Genomic DNA, 25,760 nt, shown 5'->3' on the forward strand with positions numbered 1-25,760 from the left:
ATGAAGCAGAAGTAGATGTTTTGGTGGAACTCCCTAGTTTTCTCCATGATCCAGCGTATGTTGGCAATTTGATCTCTAGTTCCTCTGCTTCTTCGAAATCCTGCCTGTACTTCTGGTAGTTCTCGATCCTGGAGCCTGGCTTATAGGATTTTAAGCATAAACTTACTAGCATGTGAAATGAGTGCAATGATGCGATAGTTTGAACATTCTTTGACATTGCCTTTCTTTGGAATTGGAATGTAAACTGACCTTTTCCAATCCTGTGGCCACTGCTGAGTTTTCAAATTTGCTGACAAATTGAGTGTAGCGCTTTCACTGCATTGTCTTCTAAGATTCAGCTGGAATCTCCTCCACTAGCTTTGTTGTTGCTCAGATTTCCTAAGGCCCATTTGACTTCATATTCTAGGATGTCTGGCTCAAGGTCAGTGACCACCCCATTGTGGTTATCATGGATGTTAAACTCGTTCTTATATAGTTCTTCTGTGTAATTTTGCCACCTCTTCTTAATCTCTTCTGTCTCTGTTAGGTCCCTGCCACTTTGGTCCTTTATCATGCCCATCTTTGCATGAAACGTTCCCTTCATATCTCCAATTTTTTTGAAGAGATCTCTGGTCCTCCCTGTTCTATTGTTTTCTTCTATTTCTTTGCAATGTTCATTTAAGAATGTATTCTTATCTCTTCTAGCTATTCTCTGGAATTCTGCATTCAACTGGGTGTATCTTTCTCTTTCTCCCTTGCCTTTCGCTTCCCTTCTTTCCTCAGCTATTTGCAAAGCTTCCTCAGACAGCCATTTTGCTTTCTTGCATTTTTTTTTCTTGGGGATGGTTTTAGTTGCTACCCCTTGTACAATGTTGCAAACCTCTGTCCATATTTCTTCAGGCACTCTGTCTATCAGATCTAATTCCTTAAATATATTTATCACCTCTACTATATATTCATTGGGGATATGATTTAGTTCATACCTGAGTGGCCTAGGGCTTTCCCTACTTTCTTCAATTTAAGCCTAAATTTTGCAAGGAGAAGCTCATGGTCTGAGCCACTGTCAGCTCCTGGGCTTGTTTTTACTGACTGTATAGAGCTTCTCCATCTTTGGCTGCAGAGCACATAGTCAGTCTGATTTCTGTGTTGACCATCTGATGATGTCCATGTGTAGAGTTGTCTCTTAGGTTGTTGGAAAAGATTGTTTGCTATGACCATCATATTATCTTGACAGAATTCGATCAGCCTGTACCCTGCTTCATTTTGTACTCGAAGGCCAAACTTGCCTGTTATTCCGGTTATCTTTTGGCTTCCTACTTTAGCATTCCAATCCCCCATGATGATAAGGACATCATTTTTTGGTGTTAATTCTATAAGGTGCTGTAGGGCTTCATAGAACCGGTCAATTTCATCCTCTTCAGCACCAGTGGTTGGGGCATAGACTTGGACTACTATGATATTGAATGGTTTCCCTTGGATTCGAACGGAGATCATTCTGTCATTTTGGAGGTTGTATCCCAGTATTGCTTTTCCTACTCTTTTATTGATTATGAAGGCTACTCCATTTCTTCTGAGGGATTCTTAGTATACTTGATGGTCATCTGAATTAAATTCACCCATTCCTGTCCATTTTAGTTCGCTGATTCCTAAGCTGTCGATGTTCAGTCTTGTCACCTCTTGTTTGACCACATCCTGCTTGCCTTGATTCATGGATCTTACATTCCAGGTTCCTATGGAGAAAAAATCTTTACAGCATCGGACTTTCCTTTCACCACCAGATACATCCACAGCTGAGCATCCTTTCGGCTTTGGCCCAGTCACTTCATTGTTCTGGCGCTACTAGTACTAGTGCTCCGTTCTTCCCCAGTAGCATATTGGACACCTTCCGACCTGAGGGGCTCATCTTCCAGCGTCATATCTTTTTTCCTTTTTGTGCTGTCCATGGGGTTTTCATGACAAAGATGCTGGAGTGGGTTGCTATTTCCTTCTCCAGTGGATCACATTTTGTCAGAACTCTCTTCTATGACCTGTCCATCTTAGGTGTCCCTGCACGGCATAGCTCATAGCTTCATTGAGCTACGCAAACCCCTTCACCACGACAAGGCAGTAATCCTTGAAGAAAGACATTTTTTTTCTAGCAATAGTCACAAGGAGCAGTAGTAATTGTAATAGAAGTAGTAGCCATGGGGAAGATTAGAGAAGAGTGAGTAGTGAATAATAGGATGTATGTGTGTGTTATCTAAGGGCCTGTGCTGTTATTAGCTCTTTTATGTTTTCAGCTCACCAAATTGGGTATAGTTTTAAAAAACTCCTGCAACAATGTGAAGCAATAACCTTTCCTGGATTGCTGGAGGTGGAGTTAGTATATAGCAAAATAAAATTATATATTTGCCATTTTAAATTTGTGGTTAAAGACTATCAGTTTTTTTGCTGGATGAAATGTGTTTCTGGGTGGCTTGAAAATGAAGCAGCAAAAACCTAAAAAATATGTAAGACTCTCACTACAATTTGGTGGCTTATCAAATCTTGTTTCTTCTCCAGAATTTTTGGTATGTCTGGTTCCACTTTTATTAGAGAGAGAAATGTAGCATTTTCCAATTTTTTGATACTGAATAAAAATTGTATCATTACATTCTAAATATATACCGTTTTCAGTAGATATTAATATATATTGAAACAGTGTGTGAATTCACATGACTGGAAGACTAGAAGTTGATAAATCCTTAATAATTTTCTAGCTAAACCTGTTTTGTTTTTAAAGATTGCCCAATTATAGAAGGGCAAATGTAAGCAGAAAACATGGAATGGAAGTATCTATGTACTTGAGTAACAATCAGGTTTGTACAGGAATTGTAAAAGTAACTGTTAATGATTAACACATCTTGATCTATCATTTAGTGCCATCTTCAAAACAAGATATTCCTCATATAAGAATAAAAAGCAAGTCTTTGTGTGTTTTTGTTATGGCATGTGTATTCATATTTACCATATATCTATATTAACGGTCAGTAGAATCTTTCAAGTAAGTAGACTCTACTTTGCAGAGTTATGTAGTGAAACCTTGTTTTTAATAAATTGAGATGAAGAGTTTGCTGTATGAAAGACATTTTAAATAGGATGGTTGCAAAAAAAAAGTTTGATGGGACAAGTATTCTACTCAAACGAGAGGGATAAATGGACCATCGTATAGAACAGGAAGAAAAAAGGTAGTCAAACTATTTTTCAATGTAGGAGATTGTTTTTGAAATATAGGATTGCTGAAATTTGTGTAAGGGCATAATTATGCAAGACATATCAGATTACACCAATTATGTAAATTTAGATTATGTAAAAATGTCCTTATACCAATGATGAAAAATAACATGGAAGTGTAATCTCTGATTTATTGGACATTCATGAATAATGGACAGCTGTTAAGTTTTACTCCTAGCCAGGGCCAAACTGTTTAGAGAAGTTCACAAGAAGCAAAAAAATAATAATAATCAGATATTTATTAAACAAAATTAGAAACCACAACCAAATGCAATCATGTAAACAATAGTGAAATCTATTGCATGCAAAAATTATGTCATTGAGGTACAATAAACTGAGGTTTTGCTATAATTAAAAAACTACTGTGTACTCTTTTAAACAAGAATAAACAAAAAAAAATAGTCAGGTGGAAGAAATCGGAACAATACCATGTGTATTGATCAGAGTCACTTCTTTATTGTTGCGTGCCTATTTACAAGAGTTTTGCCAGGCTCACCCCATTCTCTTGGGAATAGCTGGTTAAGGGATTCATGGATTCTGGAAGTAGTCGGGTCCATGTGGCTTCTTGCTGTGCAAAGATTCTAAGCTAGCTAGTCTTTTCCTCCTCCCATTCTAGCTGGAGATTCCACTGCAAATATGCTGCCATCTTAGAAATTTTGGGAACCCTTCTAAAAGTAAATAGTAGATAAAATTGGTTAATGCAAACATTGAAAGTTTGTTGATTTAGTTTTGATAACTGCTGGCTACAATCCAAATCTGCTTGAGAAGAGATTCTTCTTGTGGGACTGGTTCATAGCAAAAGCATCACAGAGATTGTCAAATTTAGCACTGAAAGGTGTGTGGTTCATTCATGTTTTGTGTTTCTCCAGATTCTTGAAACAATGCCGATGACAGACAAAGTTGAGGAACTGCTACATGTTTTAGGCCCATTTTACGAAATTGTAGAGGATAAAAAAAATAAAGGATCTGATCTAATCACAGGTGGGAATACATAACAACTCTCTTATCAGCTTTAAATTGCTTAATTTTACATTACGCAACATTTTGAATGCTGTTTCTCTGGCTTGTGCTACCAGTGATTTAAAAGAATGTTAAAGCTTTTTTGTGATACAGATTAACAACCACTCATTCAGGATATTTTTAAATTGCAAGGACATTGAATGAATGGTCCTCAAATTTCTAGCATTTGCAGCATCCCCATTTTTTACATGACCACCATTTGTGACCAACTTCCTACAAATAAAATCAAATAGTAACCAGTGGTGACCTTGCTTAACAATCCACAGTGAATTGCTTAACAATGGCAATCAGAAATGTTGAGATTTCAATCACTAAATGGCTAGTTCACATTGCACTTTACTACATGTTGCTCAGTTCCATCCCAATTGCCATTGCTAACTGAGGATTATCTGTATTTGTTTTATAATAAATTATATTGAATATTGAAAGAGATGTAAATGGTAGGGTTACTATACTTGAGTTGCAAAGTTCTGGAATTCCCCCTAAATGGCAGCAAAAATTTAGACTTTCATGATCTTCCACTTAATGATTATTTTACATCTTGTGTGGGTTTTTGCAATCTAATATATAAAGTTATAAATATCAGAAAAATAAGACTGCTAATAACTCCTGTGAAAATGCATTTATTTCTATTACCATGACCTAACTTCCATTGCTTTGTTCTGGCTTGTCTTGGCTAGCTTTTTTTTTTCATAATGTTTAAACCAGGTGTGCCCAACCTGCAGCCCGCAGGTCCCTCGTGGCTCCGAACAACTAGCAGTCAGCCCCACAAGGTTGCAAATTTTTAAGAATAATATATTTTAGATGCAGCCCAAGACAATTCCTCTTCATTCAGCGTGGCTTGGGCAAGCCAAAAAGTTGGACACCCACAGTCTATTCAAATATGCATCCATTTTTTTCCTTCAAGAAAATATAATATTTGAAAAGGCACTTAATATGAACTGAAATATGAGATCTAGATTCTATTATTAATAGCTAGTTATATTTTGCATGTGGTGACAAAAAAAAATAGCAATCTTGATATCATGCAATTCTCCTTTCCATGCCTCAGGTGAGTAGGATTTTACATAACATATTTAGCTTGATTCAATATTTTGTTTTGCAGGTTTGCGGAAGAGGTTGGCTCACAACCAAAGACACAAGCTGAGTTTGCACAATTTAAAAAACAATGGAGGATTAAAAATTAACTGAATAGCTAGTTATTAACTCATCTAGTTGTATAAACGCAATCACTTTTAATGCTCAGGTTATGGGTTTTAGCCCTTCTCATCTCCCCTGTACAGAGCTGCAGGTTTTCGGCCGTGGCAGAATGAGGGAATGTGATACCTCTTTGCTATGCAATGCCTAATGCAGTGGTTCCCAACCAGTGTGCCGCGGCACTAAGGGGTGCCGTGAGATCTTTTGAGGGTGCCGGGAACTTTTGAGCTACGGAGATTTTAAATATCTATTTCCTTATAAGGGTGCCGGGAACTTTTGAAAGGCTTTCCAAGGGTGCCTCAAACAAGAAAAGGTTGTGCCTCAAACAAGAAAAGGTTGGGAACCACTGGCCTAATGGCTATATTTCCAAGTAGTACAATGGGAAAAATGTGGAAGAGATGCTGGCTACATTCTTTGTGTAAATACTAACACAGTGTAGCTTTTGTAGCGCATAAAGTCAATGCTAGTTAATCAGATAGTAGTTCAAAGAAAATCTGCAAATTCAGGCATTTAGTTAAAATATTCTCTTATCCTTCTCTCCTAATTTGCCACAAGTAGTTACATTATCTAGGATATACAGACACAAACACACACAGGAAATAGGTCTTGATTTATCAATATTATAGTGATATGAAAAAATCCTGGCAAAAAAGTCAAAGGGACTTTGGTCTTATTTACTTCTAAGAACGTTACTTTCTTTTACTCTGCTAAACGATGCAAAACAACTTGAGCAGAATATTTGCAAAGCAGTTGTTATATATAAAAAAGGTTTTAAACAATTTCATTAGCCAAAGTAGCATTTTGCAGCTTGATCATTAGTTAAAAAATCAGTATGTATATCAAGAACCTGTTCTTTAAAAATAAGTAGGTTATTTATCTTCTTGAAAACAAAATCAAACAAAAAAACCCCTAGCTATATATGGATGCCTGGTATGAAATTTAGCACTTGTCTCTGAATGTAAATAGAATATTTTGGAAAAAGATGACTGTCAAATAGTGCTATTATACATTTGATCTACCCAAATGCTCTTATGACTCCGTAAGTGGATGTCTATTGTGTTCATGAGATGTATTCAGCAACAACAAGATTCTTACAGAGATTGCTAAACTTTCCAATATGGAGTAAGTAAGGCATGATTTGAATCCACATTTCTTTGATTGACAACAAGTGATGAAGTTACAAATATAATGGAAAGTCTTAAGGCATCTTAAAAGTCTTAGTTTAGCATAAGCTAATATTTCTCAACCATGGCAGCTTTAAAATTGTAGATTTCAAATCCCTGCAAGGTTGGCTGGGGAATTCTGGGAGTTGGAGTCCACACATCTTAATGTTGTGAAGTTGAGAAACACTGCCATAAGCATTAATGGTATCAGTTTTAGTGTGGTAACATTCTCATGGATGAAAATGTATTTTATCAGAGGCATGAAATATTTTACAGCTTCTGATGAAGTGAATTAAGAAATACACATTTATGCCATATTAAATTATCATAATCCTTGTTTTTTTACCATGAGTCCCTGCTTCTTGTGAAATATTGTTACTGATTTAAAAAGCTGTAGAAATAACATTCTCACTTGCTCTGGCAATAGTGCTAATTGAGAAAAAGATCAGTAAATGATTATATCAATGCACGTGAATTTTTCAGTAATTATAAATTAGTGTTGAGCCTAGATTAAGGTTTTTCTTCTTCTGCTTAATGAATCACTTGAAATTAATTGTCAAGAATTTGCAGACTGGACAATGATAGTTTAGGGGAAAATGGGAGCAGGTAAAACAATTATATATATATAATCAACCACAGTTATATATATATATTTATTGGTATTATATACATTATGTACTTTGCTTCAAATTAAATTAGTTTTTCTGCAATTGGACAGAGTAGTGGTCTTCCACATCTACTTGTGAGAATGTAATTTTTATTTCATTGCTCATTTTTTATCGCATTAGGCAAGGACAACAAAAGTGAAATACTGTATTAATTATTTTATCAGAGAAGACTCTAAGAAAAAAACAAATTTTTTTCCAGAACACCAGGGCTGTTTCCAACAGATATATTTGTAAAAATATTCTGAGTTGCTAATGTATTTGGGAAGGCATGACATTGATTGATGCAGTCACGTTTCACCCTTCTTCTAGGAGCCCAAGGCAATGTAACAATTTTCGCTCTGATATTTAAGGCACAAAATATTATCAGCTAGTCCACTCCTTAATTATTTGAACTTTTGGGTTCTGAATAAAAACGGATAGCAAAAGATGATACACAATATCCAAGATGTAACTTACACATGCATAGTAGATGGTCAAGTTATACTACAGAGTTGAAATCTGTCAATCTGTGAACAGTGACTGTGACTTGCATAACAGCCCTGCACAAATTGCACTAAAATCAGTAGTAGAAATAAATCCCACTATATTAGGCCATACTTGGAATACAGCATTCAGTTTTGGTCACCACAATATAAAAAAAATGTTGAGACTCTAGAACGAGAAGACCAACAAAGATGATTAGGGGACTGGAAGCTAAAACATATTAAGAACAGGTGCAGGAATTGGGTATGTCTAGTTTAATGAAATGAAGGACTAGGGGCGCCATGATAGCAGTGTTCCAATACCTCAGGGATTGCCACAAAGAAGAGGGAGTCAAGCTAAAAGCATCTGAGAACAGGACAAGAAGCAAAGGTGAAAACTAATAGAGGAAAGAAGCAACTTAGAACTAAGGAGAAATTTCCTGACAGTTAGAACAATTAATCAGTGGAACAACTTGCCTCCAGAAGTTTTTAATTCTCCAACACTGGAAATTTTTAAGAAGATGTTGGATAGCCATTTGTCTGAAGTGGTGTAGGGTTTCTTACCTAAGCAGGGGTTGGGCTAGAAGATCCCTAAGGTCCCTTCCAACTCTGTTATTCTATTCTATTCTATTCTATTCTATTCTATTCTATTCTATTCTATTCTATTCTATTCTATTCTATTCTATTCTATTCTATTCTAATGAATGAAAGCAATAGAGAACTATATACAGATAATCCTCAGTTAATGACTTAAGGATTGTTCAAAATTATGATGGACATAAAATTGCTATTTATGGCCAGTTCTCAAAGTTACAATTGCCATATACACACCTACAGTCATGGGATAGCATTTTGAGTATTTGACAACTGGCTCGCACTTATGACTGGTTGCAGCCTCTTGCAGTAATGTGACCATAATTTGTAACAAAAATGTTAAAAAACATCCATTGGATAATCTGGATTCATTTAATGACAATGTGGTTAGCTTCAGAAACTTCACTTATTGTTATAGATCAGTTCATAATCTGTCTTTGATTCTCCATAGACTTTAGCAAATTTTGTGTTTTTAAGTAATCAGCTACCATTTCCGAGGAAATGTCATATCCTATGCAGTGGTGTGTTGCTGCATGGTTGCAAGGGTTTGGGCAAACCCTCAGCTCTGATTGCTGGCTGGGCCTGCCCACCCGTGCCTGTGTTACGCTTTCCATTTATAACTAACTTTCTGGCTCATTGGTTGGCCCATCTGTGATCTGTGCTGCCCCTGCTGTACTCACTGGAGCTGCTTGAATTGATTAGGAGCATGTTTGCAGCTCCGTTTCTCTCCCAAAGGGGCGTGTGTGAGCAAAGCAACTGCGTGCGCGCTCACAACCAGCGAAGTAAGTGCAGCTCACCTCTGGTCCTATGTACAAGTTAGAATAATACTAATAAGATTTTTGCTGTAGCCACTGTTGACACAGTATTCCCCTCTTGAAGTGTCACAGAATGTGGATTTGAAGAGGAAGGAAAAATGACTTGCGTTATTCCAAATGAAAATTTAGGTAAACGTTTCCCATCCAGTCAAATCTGACTCTGGATTTAGGCATAGTGCTCATCTTCCTTAGCTGAGGGAACCAACATTGTCCGAAGATGCTTCTGTGATCACGTAGCCAGTATGGCTGTATGCCAAAGTGCATAAACCGCTGTTAGCTTCCCACCAGAGTGATACCTATTTATCTACTTGCATTTGTGTGCTTTCTAGGTGGGCCAGAGCTGGGGCAAGCAGCAAGAGATCACCCTGTTCCCCAGCGCTCGGGTCTTGAACCCAGGCTGTCAACTTTCTAGCTGACAAGCTCAGCATCTTTAACCATTGAGACATCATGCCCCATGAAAATTAGGTACCTAAATGATTATTTTATAAGTTCAGTTTTTAGCTAAATAAAATTTATCTTAATAGATCCTCACAAAGCTGTGCCAGCTGTGAATGGAAAATCAGAAAACAATGACAGTGGAGCAGAATCAGAGGAAGAGCCACAACCGGAAGAATTGGGAGATGGCCATCAGATTGATAAAGGTACATATTTATTTCAGAATAGTACACTGTACACCTTTTCACAAATTTTTGATAAAGCTGCTTCTCAGGACGGCAAAAAGAAAAAGGCAAATTTTGTTAGAAAAGTTGTGTTCTCCTAACAATAATGAGAAAGCATGATTCTCATTTATATTAGATTTTCAATATTCTAAATCTGTGGTCACCAACTGGTGGTCCATGGACTACTGGTGGTCTGCAAGAAAATTTTGGTGGTCCGCAGAAAAATTATTCACATTTTTTATCTTGCACTAAATCAGGGGTCCTCAAACTATGGCTCCTGGGACGGATATGTGCAATGAACGTTTATGTTGCTGCAGAGAGTCTCCCCCTTCGGGGGTTTCTTGTGTGGGTCGTGGGGGCAGAAATTCTGGCTTGGGATCTGCTTCAGCCTCCTGATGTGGGTCCTTGGGCGAAGGCTAGAGAGAAGTGCCACTGGTGGCGAAGAGCTGGAGGGCCTTGTTCCAGTGGGACTGCCTCATGGCTTGGAACTGGCTGACCATCTCAGCCCACTGAGACTCCAGGCATCGCTACCTGGCATTGCATTCCCGCAGGTCTTCCCTCTGATTGGAAAGACTATGCTCGTAGTCCTCAGTGAGGTGCTTCTGCTGAGCCTCCTTCTCAGTCAGATCCAATCTGAACTGAGCCAGCTGTTTTGGCAACTCTTTCTCGTGGTGGCTGCTAAGCTCCAACAACTGCTTCCTGTTGGGACCCTAAAGAGCCCGGGTGGGCAGGCGAGGAGTGGCTGGGAGGGGAGGGGCGAGTAGAGGCCGGTGAGGTACCCCTTGATGTGAGTGACATCGAGTTGCCATGCCTACCTAGCCAGTCTTTAGGCAGATCATATTAGTGGTCCACAGGATTTAAAATTATGAATTTAGTGGTCCCCGAGGTCCGAAAGGTTTGGGACCCCTGTTCTAAATTGTAGATTCTAGTTATTGGAGGGACCACCTGTCTTCCATAGTATCTGCCTAGCAGATCCAAAGTGGCCGAGTTGGTGTTCTTTGGGTTTCTTTGATTAAATGGATTCCAGAAGCTTCTGAAATCTTGCCATGTAAAAATGCAGGTAAAGTAATGAACTGAATAAATAAATAATTCATAATGTTACTCTTTGTCACTTATTTATGAGTTAATCTCACTGCACACAAAAAAGCATTTTTTTTTCAAAGAAGCAATTATAGAGTTGGGCTATGCAGCCTTAATATCAATATATTAGATCCAGACTTCTTTTTAAAATGAAAGAAACTATTTACATCAAATTTAGATATTGCCCCGCTCAGTATCTTAAGTCAGAAGCCCCCAATGTTTTGGGCATTTAGGGACTGGTTCTGTAAAGAGGTTTTTCCATGGACTGGAGGTGGTTTCATGTGCAGCCTGCATCAATGGTGGGTTTCAAAAATTTTTACTACTGGTTCTGTGGGCGTGGCTTGGTGGGCGTGGCTTAGTGGGCATGACAGCGGAAGGATACTGTAAAATCTCCATTCCCAACCCACTCCAGGGGAAGGATACTCCAAAATCCCCATTTCCTCCTGATCAGCTGGGACTCGGGAGGCAGAGAATAGATGGGGGTATGGCCATTCAGAATTTTTACTACCTGTTCTCCGAACTACTCAAAATTTCCACTACAGGTTCTCCAGAACTGGTCAGAACCTGCTGAAGCCCACCTCTGGCCTGCATCCCATGGATGGGGCTTTGCTTGTCTGCGTGGCCCGGTTTCTGCCATACTTTGGACTGGTGCCACTTCATGGACTGGGGGATTGGGGACCCTGGTCTGAGTGACTCTGGATGGTTTACAGGTAAAAATCATAAAACCATTTGAAAATCCATAACACAACTAGAAACAAATTTGGAGACAGTTAAACGGGGAAGGAACATTTCAAGCCAACTAGACCTGGGATTGCATGCTATTCTTCAATCCTTGTGCCAAGTCTTCACACTGTTCCAAAAGGCGGTAAAAGTGGGGACCATTGTCACTCTGAATGCAAGGTTTTCCATAGAGTAGAGCAACTCTCTTCCTAGATCCCACCAACCAAAATTCTTTAATCAAAGGAATCTTGTAACATGCCCTCCTCCCTGCCTAGCTGGGTGGAACAGGTTGAAGTAATTGGGACAAGATGGTTCTTCAGGTAAGCTGATTCCAATTGAGAAATCTTTTAATGCTTGTAAGTAAATCCTATAATTCTGTACTCGGGTAGTTGGATTCTTGGAATTCAGTTGTACTTAATCGGATCCGCTGTTAGACCCCTTGCAATTTGCATACCGAGCAAATAGATCAACAGATGATGCTGTTAATATGGCTCTGCACTACATCCTACAACATCTTGAGTCTCCAAAGACCTATGCAAGGGTCCTTTTTGTACACTTTAGTTCAGCATTCAATACCATCATTCCAGACATTCTTCTAACTAAGCTAAACCAGCTACAGGTACCGGAACAGACTTGTAAGTGGATCACAAGCTTCCTAACAAACAGGAAGCAGCAGGTGAAGCTAAGCAAGATCACATCAAATACCTGTACAATTAGCATAGGGGCCCCCCAAGGCTGTGTGCTCTCCCCACTTCTCTTCTCTCTGTATACCAATGACTGCATCTCCAATGATCCATCTGTTAAGCTACTGAAGTTCGTAGATGACACAACAGTGATTGGTCTCATTCGAGACAATGACGAATCCGCATATAGACAAGAGGTCGAACGACTAGCCTTGTGGTGCAACCAAAACAATCTGGAACTGAACACACTCAAAACCGTAGAAATGGTGGTAGACTTTAGGAGAAACCCTTCTATACTTCCACCTCTCACAATACTTGACAACACAGTATCAACAGTAGAAACCTTCAAATTTCTGGGTTCTATCATATCGCAAGATCTCAAATGGACAGCTAACATCAAAAACATCATTAAAAAAGGACAACAAAGAATGTTCTTTCTGCGCCAACTCAGTAAGCTCAAACTGCCCAAGGAGCTGCTGATCCAATTCTACAGAGGAATTATTGAGTCTGTCATTTGCACCTCTATAACTGTCTGGTTCGGTTCTGCAACCCAACAAGAAAAACACAGACTTCAGAGGATAATTAGAACTGCAGAAAAAATAATTGCTACCAACCTGCCTTCCACTGAGGACCTGTATACTGCACGAATCAAGAAGAGGGCTGTGAAAATATTTGCAGATCACTCGCATCCTGGACATAAACTGTTTCAACTCCTACCCTCAAAACGACGCTATAGAGCACTGCACTCCAGAACAACTAGACACAAGAACAGTTTTTTCCCAAAGGCCATCACTCTGCTAAACAAATAATTCCCTCAACACTATCAGACTATTTACTGAATCTGCACTACTATTAATCGTTTCATAGTTCCCATCACCAATCTCTTTCCACTTATGACTGTATGACTATAACTTGTTGCTGGCAATCCTTATGATTTATATTGATATATTGACCATCAATTGTGTTGTAAATGTTGTACCTTGATGAACATATCTTTTCTTTTATGTACACTGAGAGCATATGCACCAAGACAAATTCCTTGTGTGTCCAATCACACTTGGCCAATAAAATTCTATTCTATTCTATTCTATTCTGTTCTTAGTTACAAAGATTCTACTCCCAGTTACTGTAAATGTAACTGGAAGTAGAATACTGTACCCACTTTTTTTTCTAATAGCAATTAAAATTTCAGTTTTCCTGTACAAAATGAAAATGTATAAACACCAAGTTATTGGGAGAAATCAGATCCATGGGTCAGCCAAGGAAATTCAGAGCCAATTTGGGTGGTTCTCATGTGCTCTTAACCCAACATTTAAAGTTGTTGTGGGAGAAATGAGAGAAGCTGGAAAAATCGGTGACACATATATTGTTAGATATAATATAAATAGATAGCAGTTTGATGGATTTTTTAAAACAACAAACTGTTTTAAGACCTTTTATTACAAATGACCAATTAGATTAATCTGTGAAATATTTAGTTCATAAATATTGTATGTATTGTTCAACAAATAAAAATGTACAGGTAGTCTTTGATTTGTTTAGTGATCATTCGAGTTACAATGGCACTGAAAAAAGTGACTTATGAATGTTTTTCACACTTATGACCATTGCAGCATCCTTATGATCAAAATTCAAACACTTGGCAAGTGACTCATATTTATGACCGTTGCAGTGTCCCAGGGTTTGGTGATCATCTTTTGTGACCTTTTGACCTACAAAGTCAATGGGGAAGCCAGATTCACTTAACAACCGTGTTACCAGCTAAACGAATTCATTGATTCACTTAACAGCGTGATATGAAAGGTCATAAAATGGGCAAAATGTACTTAACTTGTTTAGCAACAGAAAGTTTGGGATCAGTTGTGGTCATAAGCCAAAAGCTGTCTGTATTTGTAAAAATAGAGTAATGTATGTGATGATGAGATTCTGTTTGCAAATTTATCTACTTAGGACTTTCAGAAGAAGATGTGAAACAAAATTCATCCTCAGATAAGGATTTAGATGGTGTGGTTATTAATGGCAGTTGTCATGCTGTTTCCAACATTGATGTGAACAATGGCATACAGACCAAATCTAACCTGAATGGCATCAGTGTGGATGATGAAATAAAGACAAGTGAAAAGTGCCTTGAGTTACCAGTCATCCCTAATTGGGATTCTACCCATCAAGGTACTGTCTTCAGATATTTCTGTTATCCAAATCCACGTTCGTATAACATAATAGAATAACAGAGTTGGAAGGGACCTTGTTTAAGCTGATGAATGCTTTTTTCTGCAAATATGCTTATTTATAGATATTATATACCAGGCCTGTCAAACTGGCAGCCCATGGGCTGAATGCGTCATGCGCAGGCACACCCACCCCAACTATGCAAAGGCAAAAAACACCGTGATACGTCACAATACGTCACAATACATCATGTGACACGATTGAGTTTGACACCCGTGTTATATACAACCCTAGAGTGGATAAATACTGTAAAAATACTCCAGGTGGCCCATAATATTTTGCCCCTTCAACAATGTCAACACCTGTGGAAGAAAAGAAAGAATAAGAATAGTCTAGTGTCTACATATAGAACATTGTATACTGTATGTGTATGTGTATAGGTCTTTGGTTACTCGGGTTTTCTCCCGCGTAAAATTGGAAGTGTCTTGGCAACGTTTCGACGAAGTCTCATTTGTCATCTTCAGGCTGGTGTTTTCAGCTTCGTGCTTCTAGCAGTAATAAGTGATTGCACACATTGTGTGAAGCACGAAGCTGAAAACACCAGCCTGAAGATGATGAATGAGACTTTGTCGAAACGTTGCCAAGACACTTCCAATTTTATGCAGGAGAAAACTCGAATAACCAAAGACTTACATACAAACACCCGCGAAAACCTCAGAAAACACACACACACACACGTGTGTGTGTGTGTGTGTGTGTGTGTGTGTGTTTTCGTAGGTTTTCACGGATATAGGTATGTAGGCATATTTGGGTCTTTTCCCATGTAAGGTTGAGAGTATCTTGGCGACGTTTCAACGATGTCATCTTCAGGCTGGTGCTTACGGCTTCGTGCTTGTGCGAGCAAAGCGTGGTCGGAGCTGCCATCTCTCTATAAATACTGGTGGGGGTGTGGGGAGTGTTGGCTTTGTTGCTGTAAGCGGGTTGGTTGGCTGTGTTGTTACATCTTGATTGGTAGGTGGAGTGGATGTTTGCAGATTAGTTGGCTGTATCGTAGCATCCTGTGTAGGTGTGGTCCTAGTTGTGTGCCCATTAGTCTTCTATGTTCTAACGACCTGGGTAACACAATACCAGAGCTCACGATGTTACCACACAGCCCATTACCAGGTTATTACAACAAAGAAGATTAATGGGCACACAACTAGGACCACACCCACACAGGATGCTACGAAACAGCTGACTAATCTGCAAACATCCACTCCATCTACCAATCAAGATGTAACAACACAGCCAACCAATCTGCTTACAGCAACAAAGCCAACACTCCACACACACACACACACACCGGTATTTATAGAGAGACAGCAGCTCCAACCACGTTTTGCTCGCACAAGCACGAGGCCATAAGCACCAGCCTGAAGATGATGAGTGAGATATTGTCGAAATGTCGTCAAGATACTCTCAACCTTACATGGGAAAAAAACTGAATACGCCAAGACCTACATATGTGTGTGTGTGTGTGTGTGTGTGTGTGTGTGTGTGTGTATCTATCTATCTATCTATCTATCTATCTATCTATCTATCTATCTATCTATCTATCTATCTATCTATCTATCTGCTAAAATGAATCTAAAATATGACAAGTGTATATCAGGGGTGGGTTCTAATTTTTTTTACTACCGGTTCTGTGGGCGTGGCTTATTTTGTGGGTGTGGCTTGATGGTCATGTGACAGTGGGTATGGCTTGATGGTCATATGACTGGGTAAGCATGGCCAACTCAATGTTTCTCATGTCAAGGGGTACCTCGCCTGGCCCCTCCCCTCCCAGCCATTCCTTGTCACACCCAGCCTCAACGTATCTATAGTTCTGCAAAAATGTTGTTCACTTTTTTTCAACTTTATTATCTACGTACTATAGATCAGGGGTCTCCAAACTTGGCCACTTTAAGACTTATGGACTTCAACTCCCAGAATTCCTCAGCCAGCTTTGCTGTCTTAAAGTCTTAAAGTGGCCAAGGTTAGAGACCTCTGCTATAGATGCACTTTCATGGACCACTGAAAGGAGGAAATGGCTCACATGCTTTGCCCAAGAGTGTGATAACCAACAGTCTTTTAAGAGGCTGCTAGAAAGAAGCGGGGGGAAAGTATTTTCCAAAGCACCAGAAGGCAAAACAAGAAGCAATGGATGGAAACTCAACAAAGAAAGAAGCAACCTAAAACTAAGGGGAAGCTTCCTGACAGTGTGAACCTATATAGGTTTCAGTCATAATTTCACATATAAAATAGCCATTCAGGTAATACAACCTGCATATTGTTCAAAACAATCGTTAGTATTATGGCTGATGTTTGACAGCAAGCCTAAAATCCCCATTCCCTCCCCACTCCAGGGGAAGGTTACTTCAAAATCCCCATTTCCTCCCCACCCCACTAATCTGTTCTGGGAAGGAATCAAACTCCCCCCTCTTCATTTCCCAAATAAAATATCCCAGATAATTAAGGAACAATCAAGCTGCTAGCAAGGAACCTGCCTGGAATTCCACATTCCTGCCAGCTGCATAAAGGAAACTTTGTAAGCAGGAAACAGCTACTGGTGCTTACAGATAATATAAAGTGGAAGCCGGAAGTTCGGCTCCATTTACAAGCAGGCAGAAAACTCCTTCAAGACAGGATACTTCACAATGGAAATCACCCAAACCCTTTTAGAAACACAAAGCCCATGTTGCACAAACCCCAAAACTTCAAAAACATTGAACCATATAAGAATTCCTCCTCTTATCCAATTTGTTGTTCAGCTGACCCAGAAAGGAGCTTCTAGCTGCTCTGTCAATTTAAAACGACAGTGTTTTTCCCCCATACCTTCTTCTTTGCCAAGCGATCTCCTGGCTGAGAAGCGAGCCGATCAGTTGGGAGGCTTCTTGGTTTCTCAATTTAAAGGGATGGTGTCTTGTTTTTTTCTTTCTCTTCTTCAACAAGTGAGTCTTGATTTTTTCCTTCTAGCCGATCAGCTGGGAGTCGGGAGGCAGCAATAGATTGGGGGCGGGGCCAGGCAGAATTTTTACTACCGGTTCTCCGAACTACTCAAAATGTTTACTACCAGTTCTTGCGAACTGGGGAGAACCGGTAGCAACCCACTACTGGTGTATATGTGTAAACTATGAAACTATGAATCAGATCAAATAAAGGTAAAGATGCTTTCCAATAGAGCATGGCTCTTTGTGATTGCATGGGCTCAACCCAGATTTTTCTTGCTTTGGAATAAAGTCTTTTCCAAGATGTTGTGCAATTTCTCAATCTAGCATACTCCCATCTGTGTATTAAACAATCTGATCATGGGTACACACCTAGACCAGATTGGCCAGATTAGCTAAGACTGAGTGAGCATATCTCTGCTATTTATCCACTTAGAAAACACAGAAATGTAAATATACACAAGCCTTGCATGTACAAAGAAAAAGATCGGGCCAATTTAATTAAGAATTGTATATTAAAAATTAAGAATTGTATATTAAAAATGTGTGATTTGTTCTCATGCAGAGAGTGAAAAATCTTTGAGATATTAACTCTTCTACTTTTGATTTTGCATTAGAACTGTGATTTTTAAATATACCTATGTGCATACCTACGTGCATAAGGGACATGATGGCTCAGTGGCTAAGACACTGAGCTTGTCGATCGAATGGTCATCAGTTCAGTGGTTCAAATCCCTAGTGCCACATAATGGGGTGAGCTCCCATTACTTGTTCCAGTTTCTGCCAACTTAGCAGTTCGAAAGCACATAAAAAATGCAAGTAGAAAAATAGGGACCATCTTTGGTAGGAAGGTAACAGCATTTCGTACGCCTTTGGAGTTCAGTAATGCCGGCCACATGACCACAGAAATGTCTTCAGACAGCGCTGGCTCTTCGGCTTTGAAACAGAAATGAGCACTACCCCCTAGAGTCAGGAACAACTAGCACATATGTGTGAGGGGAACCTTTACCTTTTATGTGCATATTCTTTTCCAAATTATTGGGATTAAGTTAATTTAACACATACACACAGATACAGAGATATATAACTGCATTGTTTTATTGTGAACTATCATTGCAAAAAAAGATTCAGTCTAGCTGCTCTTCAGCAAACCATTAAACTTTTACAAATTGCTAAGTTAAAAATGCAATTCTCAGTACTGGTGTTTGGTTAGATACTTTTATTTTAAGTATTAAATATCTTCAGTTACTAAGTATTTGATCATATATACACATAGGTCAAAATGAAGATGCCACTGAAGTGTCTGGAATTCAACTCTTGACAAGTGATTCAGATAGTGAAATATACTGTGATTCAATGGAGCAGTTTGCACAAGAAGAGGTAAATTTGCAGTCTGTCGTATTGTAATATAAAAAAATATTTACATGGTAATCATTCTACAAATACACAAAATGGTTTTGAGGCTGTAAACAGTAACCATCTTATACTGCCCACCTGGTCAAAGAATTTAGCTCAGAATCCGTTTCAATTTCTAATAAACAATAGTAAATCTTTCCCAAAAGCCTAAATAGCTTTTGAATCTTTCTGAAGCTTAATGTTAGCTTTCAAAAAGTAATAGTTTACATCTGTGCATCTTTGCATTTAATTAAAAAAGAGTAAGGGGGAGACTAGTAATTAAGGTTACATAATGAGAGAGATAGAGGTAGTCCTTGATTTATGACCACAATTGCTTTTCTATTGCTAAGTAAAGCAGTTGTTAAATGAGTCACTAACGATTTCATGACATTTTTTTTTGCCGTAATTGTTCAGCAAATCAGTGAAGTTGTTAAATGAATCACATGGTTATTAAGTGAATCCAGCTTTCCCAATTGACTTCGCTTGTTGGAAACCAGCTGGGAAGGTTCCAAATGGCAATCACATGAACCCAGGATGATGCAACCATTGTAAATATATGCATATTGCCAAAATATGAATTTTGATCACATGCTTGCATATCTTTTCTGCTGTGACACCTGCCTCATGGAATATTCTCTTAAAAATTAGATTAGTTCCCTTGCTTTTGATATTCCATAAGGCCAGGGGTGTCAAACTCAAGGCCCAGGACCGGATTTGGCCCACAGGATTCTTAGATCTGGCCCGTGGGGCCACCCTGGAAACAGCAAAGGACTGGCCCGTGGTACTTCTGTCAGAAAAATGGAGCTCTCTGCATGCAGCCCTCCCGAGCTCCACTTTCCCTGGCAGAGGGTTGTAGGAGGCCATCGCAGCCGAAAACGGCTCTTGGGAGCCTGTTTTCTCTGGCAGGCACAGCACAAGTGACATCAAGCTGGCCACTCCCAGCCTGCCCCCCCCCCCCCCCCCGCTAAGGTCAAACACAATCCTGATGTGGTCCTTAATGAAATCAAATTTGGCACCCCCTGCATAAGGCTCTCAAGATCAGATTATGTTATTAGATCCGGGATTCCTAAAGATTCAGTGACATGCTTTGATAGCTCCATTGGTGAGTTAGTTATTTTTATTCCCTCTTCAGCTAGGGTTTGTACCTGTTTTTTATAATACCTACTGTTAACATGACTTCTTTACATTTTTTTTTTTAATCTGTGTTTTTTACATGGGATTCTACCTGTTTTTATGCACCAGAGATTTCTTGGGTAAGATCGGTAGCTATATAAGTTTGATAAATAACTAGTGCCTTTTGCTCTTGTTAACTTATAGATCCTGGAAATCAGCTCATCAGTCAAGGAAATTTCCAGACATCCGTTAACTTTCTCAGAAGTAGATTATAACAATCTGCTAAAAACTTCTGGTTTTCTTGAACTTGGAAATCACAAAGCAGAAAGTATAAAGGAAGCAGCACGTGAAGGAAAAGGTGAAATCAAATGTGGCGGTGAAGATGGCAAAGAAAATGATGGAGGCCCTCAAAAAGAGAAGAAAAATGGTGAAAAGGTTGACATCTATGGAGTTCGAAGGGGAAGAGGTATTATTGGAATATATAGTTTGTTGGAACTCTTGCATAAATGAGGCATATTTAAAATCATTCTTAATGTTTTTATAATAATGGTTTTGTGTATGATTGATACATAAATTATATTTATATATAATACATATTTATTTTTTTATTTTATTTATTTTTTATTTGTCAATCATATATAAGATAATAGGTAAAAGTATGAACATAATTTGGATACATGAAAAGAGTAACAAAAAAGGGAATGTTAGGACAGGAACGGTAGGCACTTTTGTGCTCTTATGCACGCCCCTTACAGACCTCTTAGGAATGGGGTAAGGTCAACAGTAGACAGTTTAAGCTTAAAGTTTTGGGGGTTTGGGGAAGAAACTACAGAGTCAGGTAGTGCATTCTAGGCATTGATCACTCTGTTACTGAAGTCATATTTTCGGTAATTGAGTTTGGAGCGGTTTACCTTGAGTTTGTATCTATTATTTGCTCGTGTATTGTTGTGGTTGAAGCTGAACTATTAGGGCTGTGCATACATTGAAAATGATTCACAGTAGAGCTTTGGAACTCTGCTATTTATTAAAGCAGTCACATCTTTATTAGGCTTCTACACAAGTCTAGCTTTAAGAATCCTTTTAAAGCAGTGGCATCTCTTTTCACATTTTCCTGTAAGATTGGAAAAATTATTGTGCCTTTGCACAAGATACAAGCATCATGAAACCTTTTTGAAAAGATATGTAGCTCGATTCATTTACTTTCCTTCTAAAATTATTTTTTTCCCCTTAATTTAGGACATAGAATGTACCCTTTAGGAGATGGTGGCCAAGGTGGACAGATGGGCAGTGGAGGAGATGGAGAACGATGGGGTTCAGACAGAGGACCACGGACCACCCTCAATGAACAGATTGCAATTGTACTCATACGATTGCAAGAAGATATGCAAAATGTTCTTCAGAGATTACATGCACTTGAGACCCTCACAACTTCACAGGTAAACACGTATGTGGATTAGTATCCAAGAAAGTCTCTCTGTTTGTCTACCTATTTATATAATGCCATACAGTTCAATATGGGGTATTTATAAGGCAAGTATATCTCTGAATATCCCTATGAATTTTTAAGACGTTTTTCAATGAAGATAATACATTAGAAGCTCTGCCATTATTGAATCTGGTGAAGAAATGTCTCTGAAACCATGGGCCATGGATTGTCTAGTACAGGGGTCCCCAATCTTTTGGACCTCAGGGACCACTAAATTCATAATTTTAAATCCCGTGGACCACTAATATGATCTGCCTAAAGACTGGCTGGGTGGGCATGACTAGGTGGGCGTGGCAACTCTATGTCACTCACATCGAGGGGTGCCTCACCGGCCTCTACTCGCCCCTCCCCTGTCCTCGCCTGTCCTCGCCTGTCCACCTCGCTCGCCTGTCCACCCGGGCTCTTTAGAGTCCCAACAGGAAGCAGTTGTTGGAGCTAAGCAGCCACCACGAGAAAGAGTTGCCAAAACAGCTGGCTCAGTTCCGAATGGATTTGACCGAGAAGGAAGCTAGCAGAAGCACCTCACTGAGGACTACGAGCATAGGCTTTCCAAGCAGAGGGAAGTGCAAGGCCAGGAACTGGCGCCTGGAGGCTCAGTGGGCTGAGATGGTCAGCCAGTTCCAGGCCATGATGCAGTCCTACTGGAACAAGGCCCTCTAGCCACCAGCGACTCTTCCCCCCAGACTTTGCCCAAAACCCCGCACCAGGAGGCTGAAGCAGGCCCCAAGTCGGAATTTCTGCCCATCTCCAACCCACACAAGAAGACCTCGAAGTGGGAGACTCTCTGCAGCAACACAAACATTTATGCATGTGTCTGTCCCAGGGGCCGTAGTTTCAGGACCCCTGATTTAGTGCAATATAAAAAATGCAAACAATTTTTCTGCGGACCACGAAAATTTTCTCGCAGACCATCAGTGATCCAGTTGGATCACCAGTTGGTGACCACTGGTCTAGTACAGGGGTGTGAAACTGGATTTCTTCAAGGGTTGGATCCGCATTATAGTTCTCATCCATGGGCCGGCTGGTGGGGAGGGGAGGAGATGGGACGGATACCTCCTGCAGCACCCTGTCAGTCAAAATGGGGTATGGGCGCCCCCCACACCCTGTTTTGGCTGGAAAAGTGCTGTAGGAGGCCATCTTGGGCTAAAATGGGGCACAGGGGAGGCCACATGCAGCCTCCCTGTGCCCCATTTTGGCTGCCAGAGGCACCGCAGGCCAGTCCTTTGCTATTCCCAGGTCAGCACTGCGGCTTAGATATAAGCACCCCATGGGCCGGATTCAGCCTGCAGGCCTTGAGTTTGACACCCCTGGTCTAGTAGAGTACTAAAACTTTCATGCGTCTTTGACTGTAACCATCAATTGAGAAAAATGGTGCCTCATAGGACAATAATTTTTGAATCAAGGCACCTCAAATGGGCTTACAGAATGCGTTCCAAATCCAGGAACATGATTGATGTGAGATTGAAATTTAGCAAATCTGTAGCTGCTTCAGTGCTGGCATGCTGATGTCCCGCTGCCTGCAGGTTTAGTATACTGGCCCCACCCTAGCCCTCTGAGGGTTGGGTAGACTGGTCCTATCATCGGCTGCCAGAGAACAATCAGGCCAGTAGGAACTTGCTTCCATTACCATTATTTTTTGGCTCTTGATCCATTCTGTTTCTCTGTTTAGGAAAGGAAATACTTCTAAAACGATGACCCAACATGATATGGGTTGTCTAATCTTTCTTAAAATTTTGGAAGCTTATTAGGTAAATTATTTAACGGAGAAAATTTTTGCCTTTGAGGAAATCCACTTCCCACTTATAGCCACATACTTCAGCAAAAGGAAAATAGAGACAGAAGACATTTTTGAAGGACAGGGCAAGCTTTACTATTCTAATTCTTCTATGAACTGCAGTATCTAAACTATTTAATCAAAGTGGAAAAAAAATTTTTTTTAGAATTTATTTTGTTACAGAACTATCTGAAAGGTCCAGACAAGAAATGGAAAGTTGGAAGAACATTTCTGGAATGTAATAGGGACAAAGAGAGAACAATGAAGTTCACATAAGGAGGCAAAAGATCTACTGCTTGAGCTAAATTCTTATATGTCATGTTTTTTAATAAATGTGAGCAAAAATTATACCTGGAAAGATCCCCAAAGATATGCCGTAATATAAAGTTTTAATTTGAAAGATGTTTTTAAATAGTTCAATTTGATTTGTGTTTGTAGGCAACCCTACAGTCTAATAATCAACCTGAGGCACCTGTTAAGGTAGATTTCTATTTACTTCTTAATATATAAATAGATCAATTTTGATCTTTATTGTGATTTTCTTAAACTGTACAGATTAGAATAGAAGAGTTTTTTCCACCTCATCTAAGAAACTATTCCAGAAAACATTTTAAATGCTATTTTAACTATATTGAAAAGATGAATGTGTTTATTATTTCACCTAATGAAAGGTTGTTCACAACTTACGACCATAACTAGGATTGGAATTTTGGATCCTAAGCAATGATGTCACTAATGACATCATCAAGTGATTGGACCTGATTTGGGGGACATTTTTATCATAGTCATTAAGTGAATCTGGCTTCCTCAATTGACTTTGCTTATCAGAAGTCAGCTGGGAAGAATGCAAACTACAGTCACGTGCAACTGTTGCTACTGTTGTAAATGTGTTGAATTTATATTTACTGATAAAGAAATAAAGGGAGACTCGTACAGATCTATTTCAAGCTATTTAGCTCTCGTCAGCTAGCCATACCCTTCTGGGATTCAGACCTGGGCTACTTGCATATTAGGTAGATGTATTAACCTCTTAAGCCATAGACTCTCCTCACTTTGTTAGCTATACCAGGAGAGAGATTGTTCTTTATCAAGGCAACTTGGTCTATCCAAATACTGCTTCCACTTTCGCCTTTCAGCTACAATCCAGAAGCCTTCATAGGTAGCTGCTTTCGCGACAAACTATATTTGTGTTGAATTTATATTTGCTGACAAAGAACTGTTGTAAATACAAGCTGGTTGCCAAGCACCCAAATTGTGATCATTTGCCAACAAGGGTGGTATGAAAGTCAAACGTTTGAGTAAGTAAGTAGTAAGTTACTACTTACTACTTGAGTACTACTTGAGTAGTACTCAACTTGAGTAGTGAGTAGTAAGTAAGTAGTAAGTTACTTTTTCTGAGGCTTTTGTAACTTCAAAATATCAGTCAATAAATTGGACTTCCAATAAGTTGGAGGTCAAGAACTGTATGTACAAAGATTGCATGCCAGCATTCAGACCAAAATGGCCCCAAAAAATAAATTAAACTAAAAAGCCATATTGAACTTTTTAATGTAGGTTAAGAAACAAATTTGTGTTGCTACAATGGCTGCTGCTGACAAGTAATTTAAATCTTTCAGTGTTTATTTAATAACAGAGAAAATACTCAAATTGTAGGACAATTTCAGTAGTCTTATATTAAGCGTAATTTTACTGTGTACATATAAAATTAAAAAATCTCTTCAGAAATAACAGTGAAGTGTGGGAAAACAGTGTTTGCTTAGCTTGTGATAACATGTGAACCAAGTTTGGTTGCAAACTTATACAGTAATCCTTAAAGGTTTTTGTCAGAACAACAATTATTTCAAAGTCTTGGGAGATGATGGTCATCTTTGTGGAAGTGTTTTTAAATAGTTGATAGGCATCTTATTTATGATTTTTGCGTTATAGAGGTGATTTTACCAGGGATATTTTAATATTTAATGTTGGAATTTTTATAGCAGATGCTGATTTAATATTTATTGGTGAACATGAATTTTGTATGCCATTTAGAAATTATCGTGGTGGCCCTTTGAGATTTCTCCTGGTACTTTAGCCTTTGCTATTTTATGGCCCTTTATTACCCAATGGCTGGTGCACTTATATCTTCAAAGAAGAAGGAGGTAAGAATAAGGTATGGATTGGAGTTATATACACTTTGTGTCTTAACATTTAGGAACAACCTAATTCTTACCCAAGTCTTGGGAGTGAAAATAAGAAATTCTATCACAGTAATAAACATGTTTTGTATACAAAAGCTTGGCATCTAGGTCTTAAGATCACAAACCTTAAAAAATCAATTCCAGTCAATCAGACAGTGCTATATTGGGAAACACTAGGCACCACCTAGCTAAGATTGCATTTAGCCATCTAATACAAACATATTGAGAGAACTTGCTAAGTGCCCTTCTGCAAGAAGTACGTGGAGAATGGGCAGCGTTTCCCAAGGTTAAGAATCTTTGAGTTTCATTACATTGTTTTTTTGTATAGATGGGCACATCCAGAGTACAGGGCAAGTTACAAAAGTGGAAATAAAATATAAAGAAATATA

At 39.1% G+C, this 25,760-nt stretch overlaps 1 protein-coding gene across 6 annotated transcripts in view; it reads left to right on the forward strand.

Annotated features, from left to right (window-relative positions):
* ACBD5 (acyl-CoA binding domain containing 5) overlaps nt 1-25,760 on the forward strand; it is a 44,021-nt gene that overhangs the window by 11,927 nt on the left and 6,334 nt on the right. For all 6 annotated transcript variants that reach the window (XM_058180743.1, XM_058180744.1, XM_058180748.1 and 3 more), the window contains 8 exons: nt 4,101-4,212; nt 9,674-9,790; nt 14,242-14,460; nt 18,703-18,806; nt 20,139-20,400; nt 21,171-21,370; nt 23,633-23,674; nt 25,223-25,332. In XM_058180743.1, the coding sequence (XP_058036726.1) occupies nt 4,101-4,212; nt 9,674-9,790; nt 14,242-14,460; nt 18,703-18,806; nt 20,139-20,400; nt 21,171-21,370; nt 23,633-23,674; nt 25,223-25,332 (1,166 nt within the window). The remainder of the gene's footprint in view (nt 1-4,100; nt 4,213-9,673; nt 9,791-14,241; nt 14,461-18,702; nt 18,807-20,138; nt 20,401-21,170; nt 21,371-23,632; nt 23,675-25,222; nt 25,333-25,760) is intronic.

Source organism: Ahaetulla prasina, chromosome 4 (genome assembly GCF_028640845.1).
Source record: "Ahaetulla prasina isolate Xishuangbanna chromosome 4, ASM2864084v1, whole genome shotgun sequence".
Classification (NCBI taxonomy): Eukaryota; Metazoa; Chordata; class Lepidosauria; order Squamata; family Colubridae; genus Ahaetulla; species Ahaetulla prasina.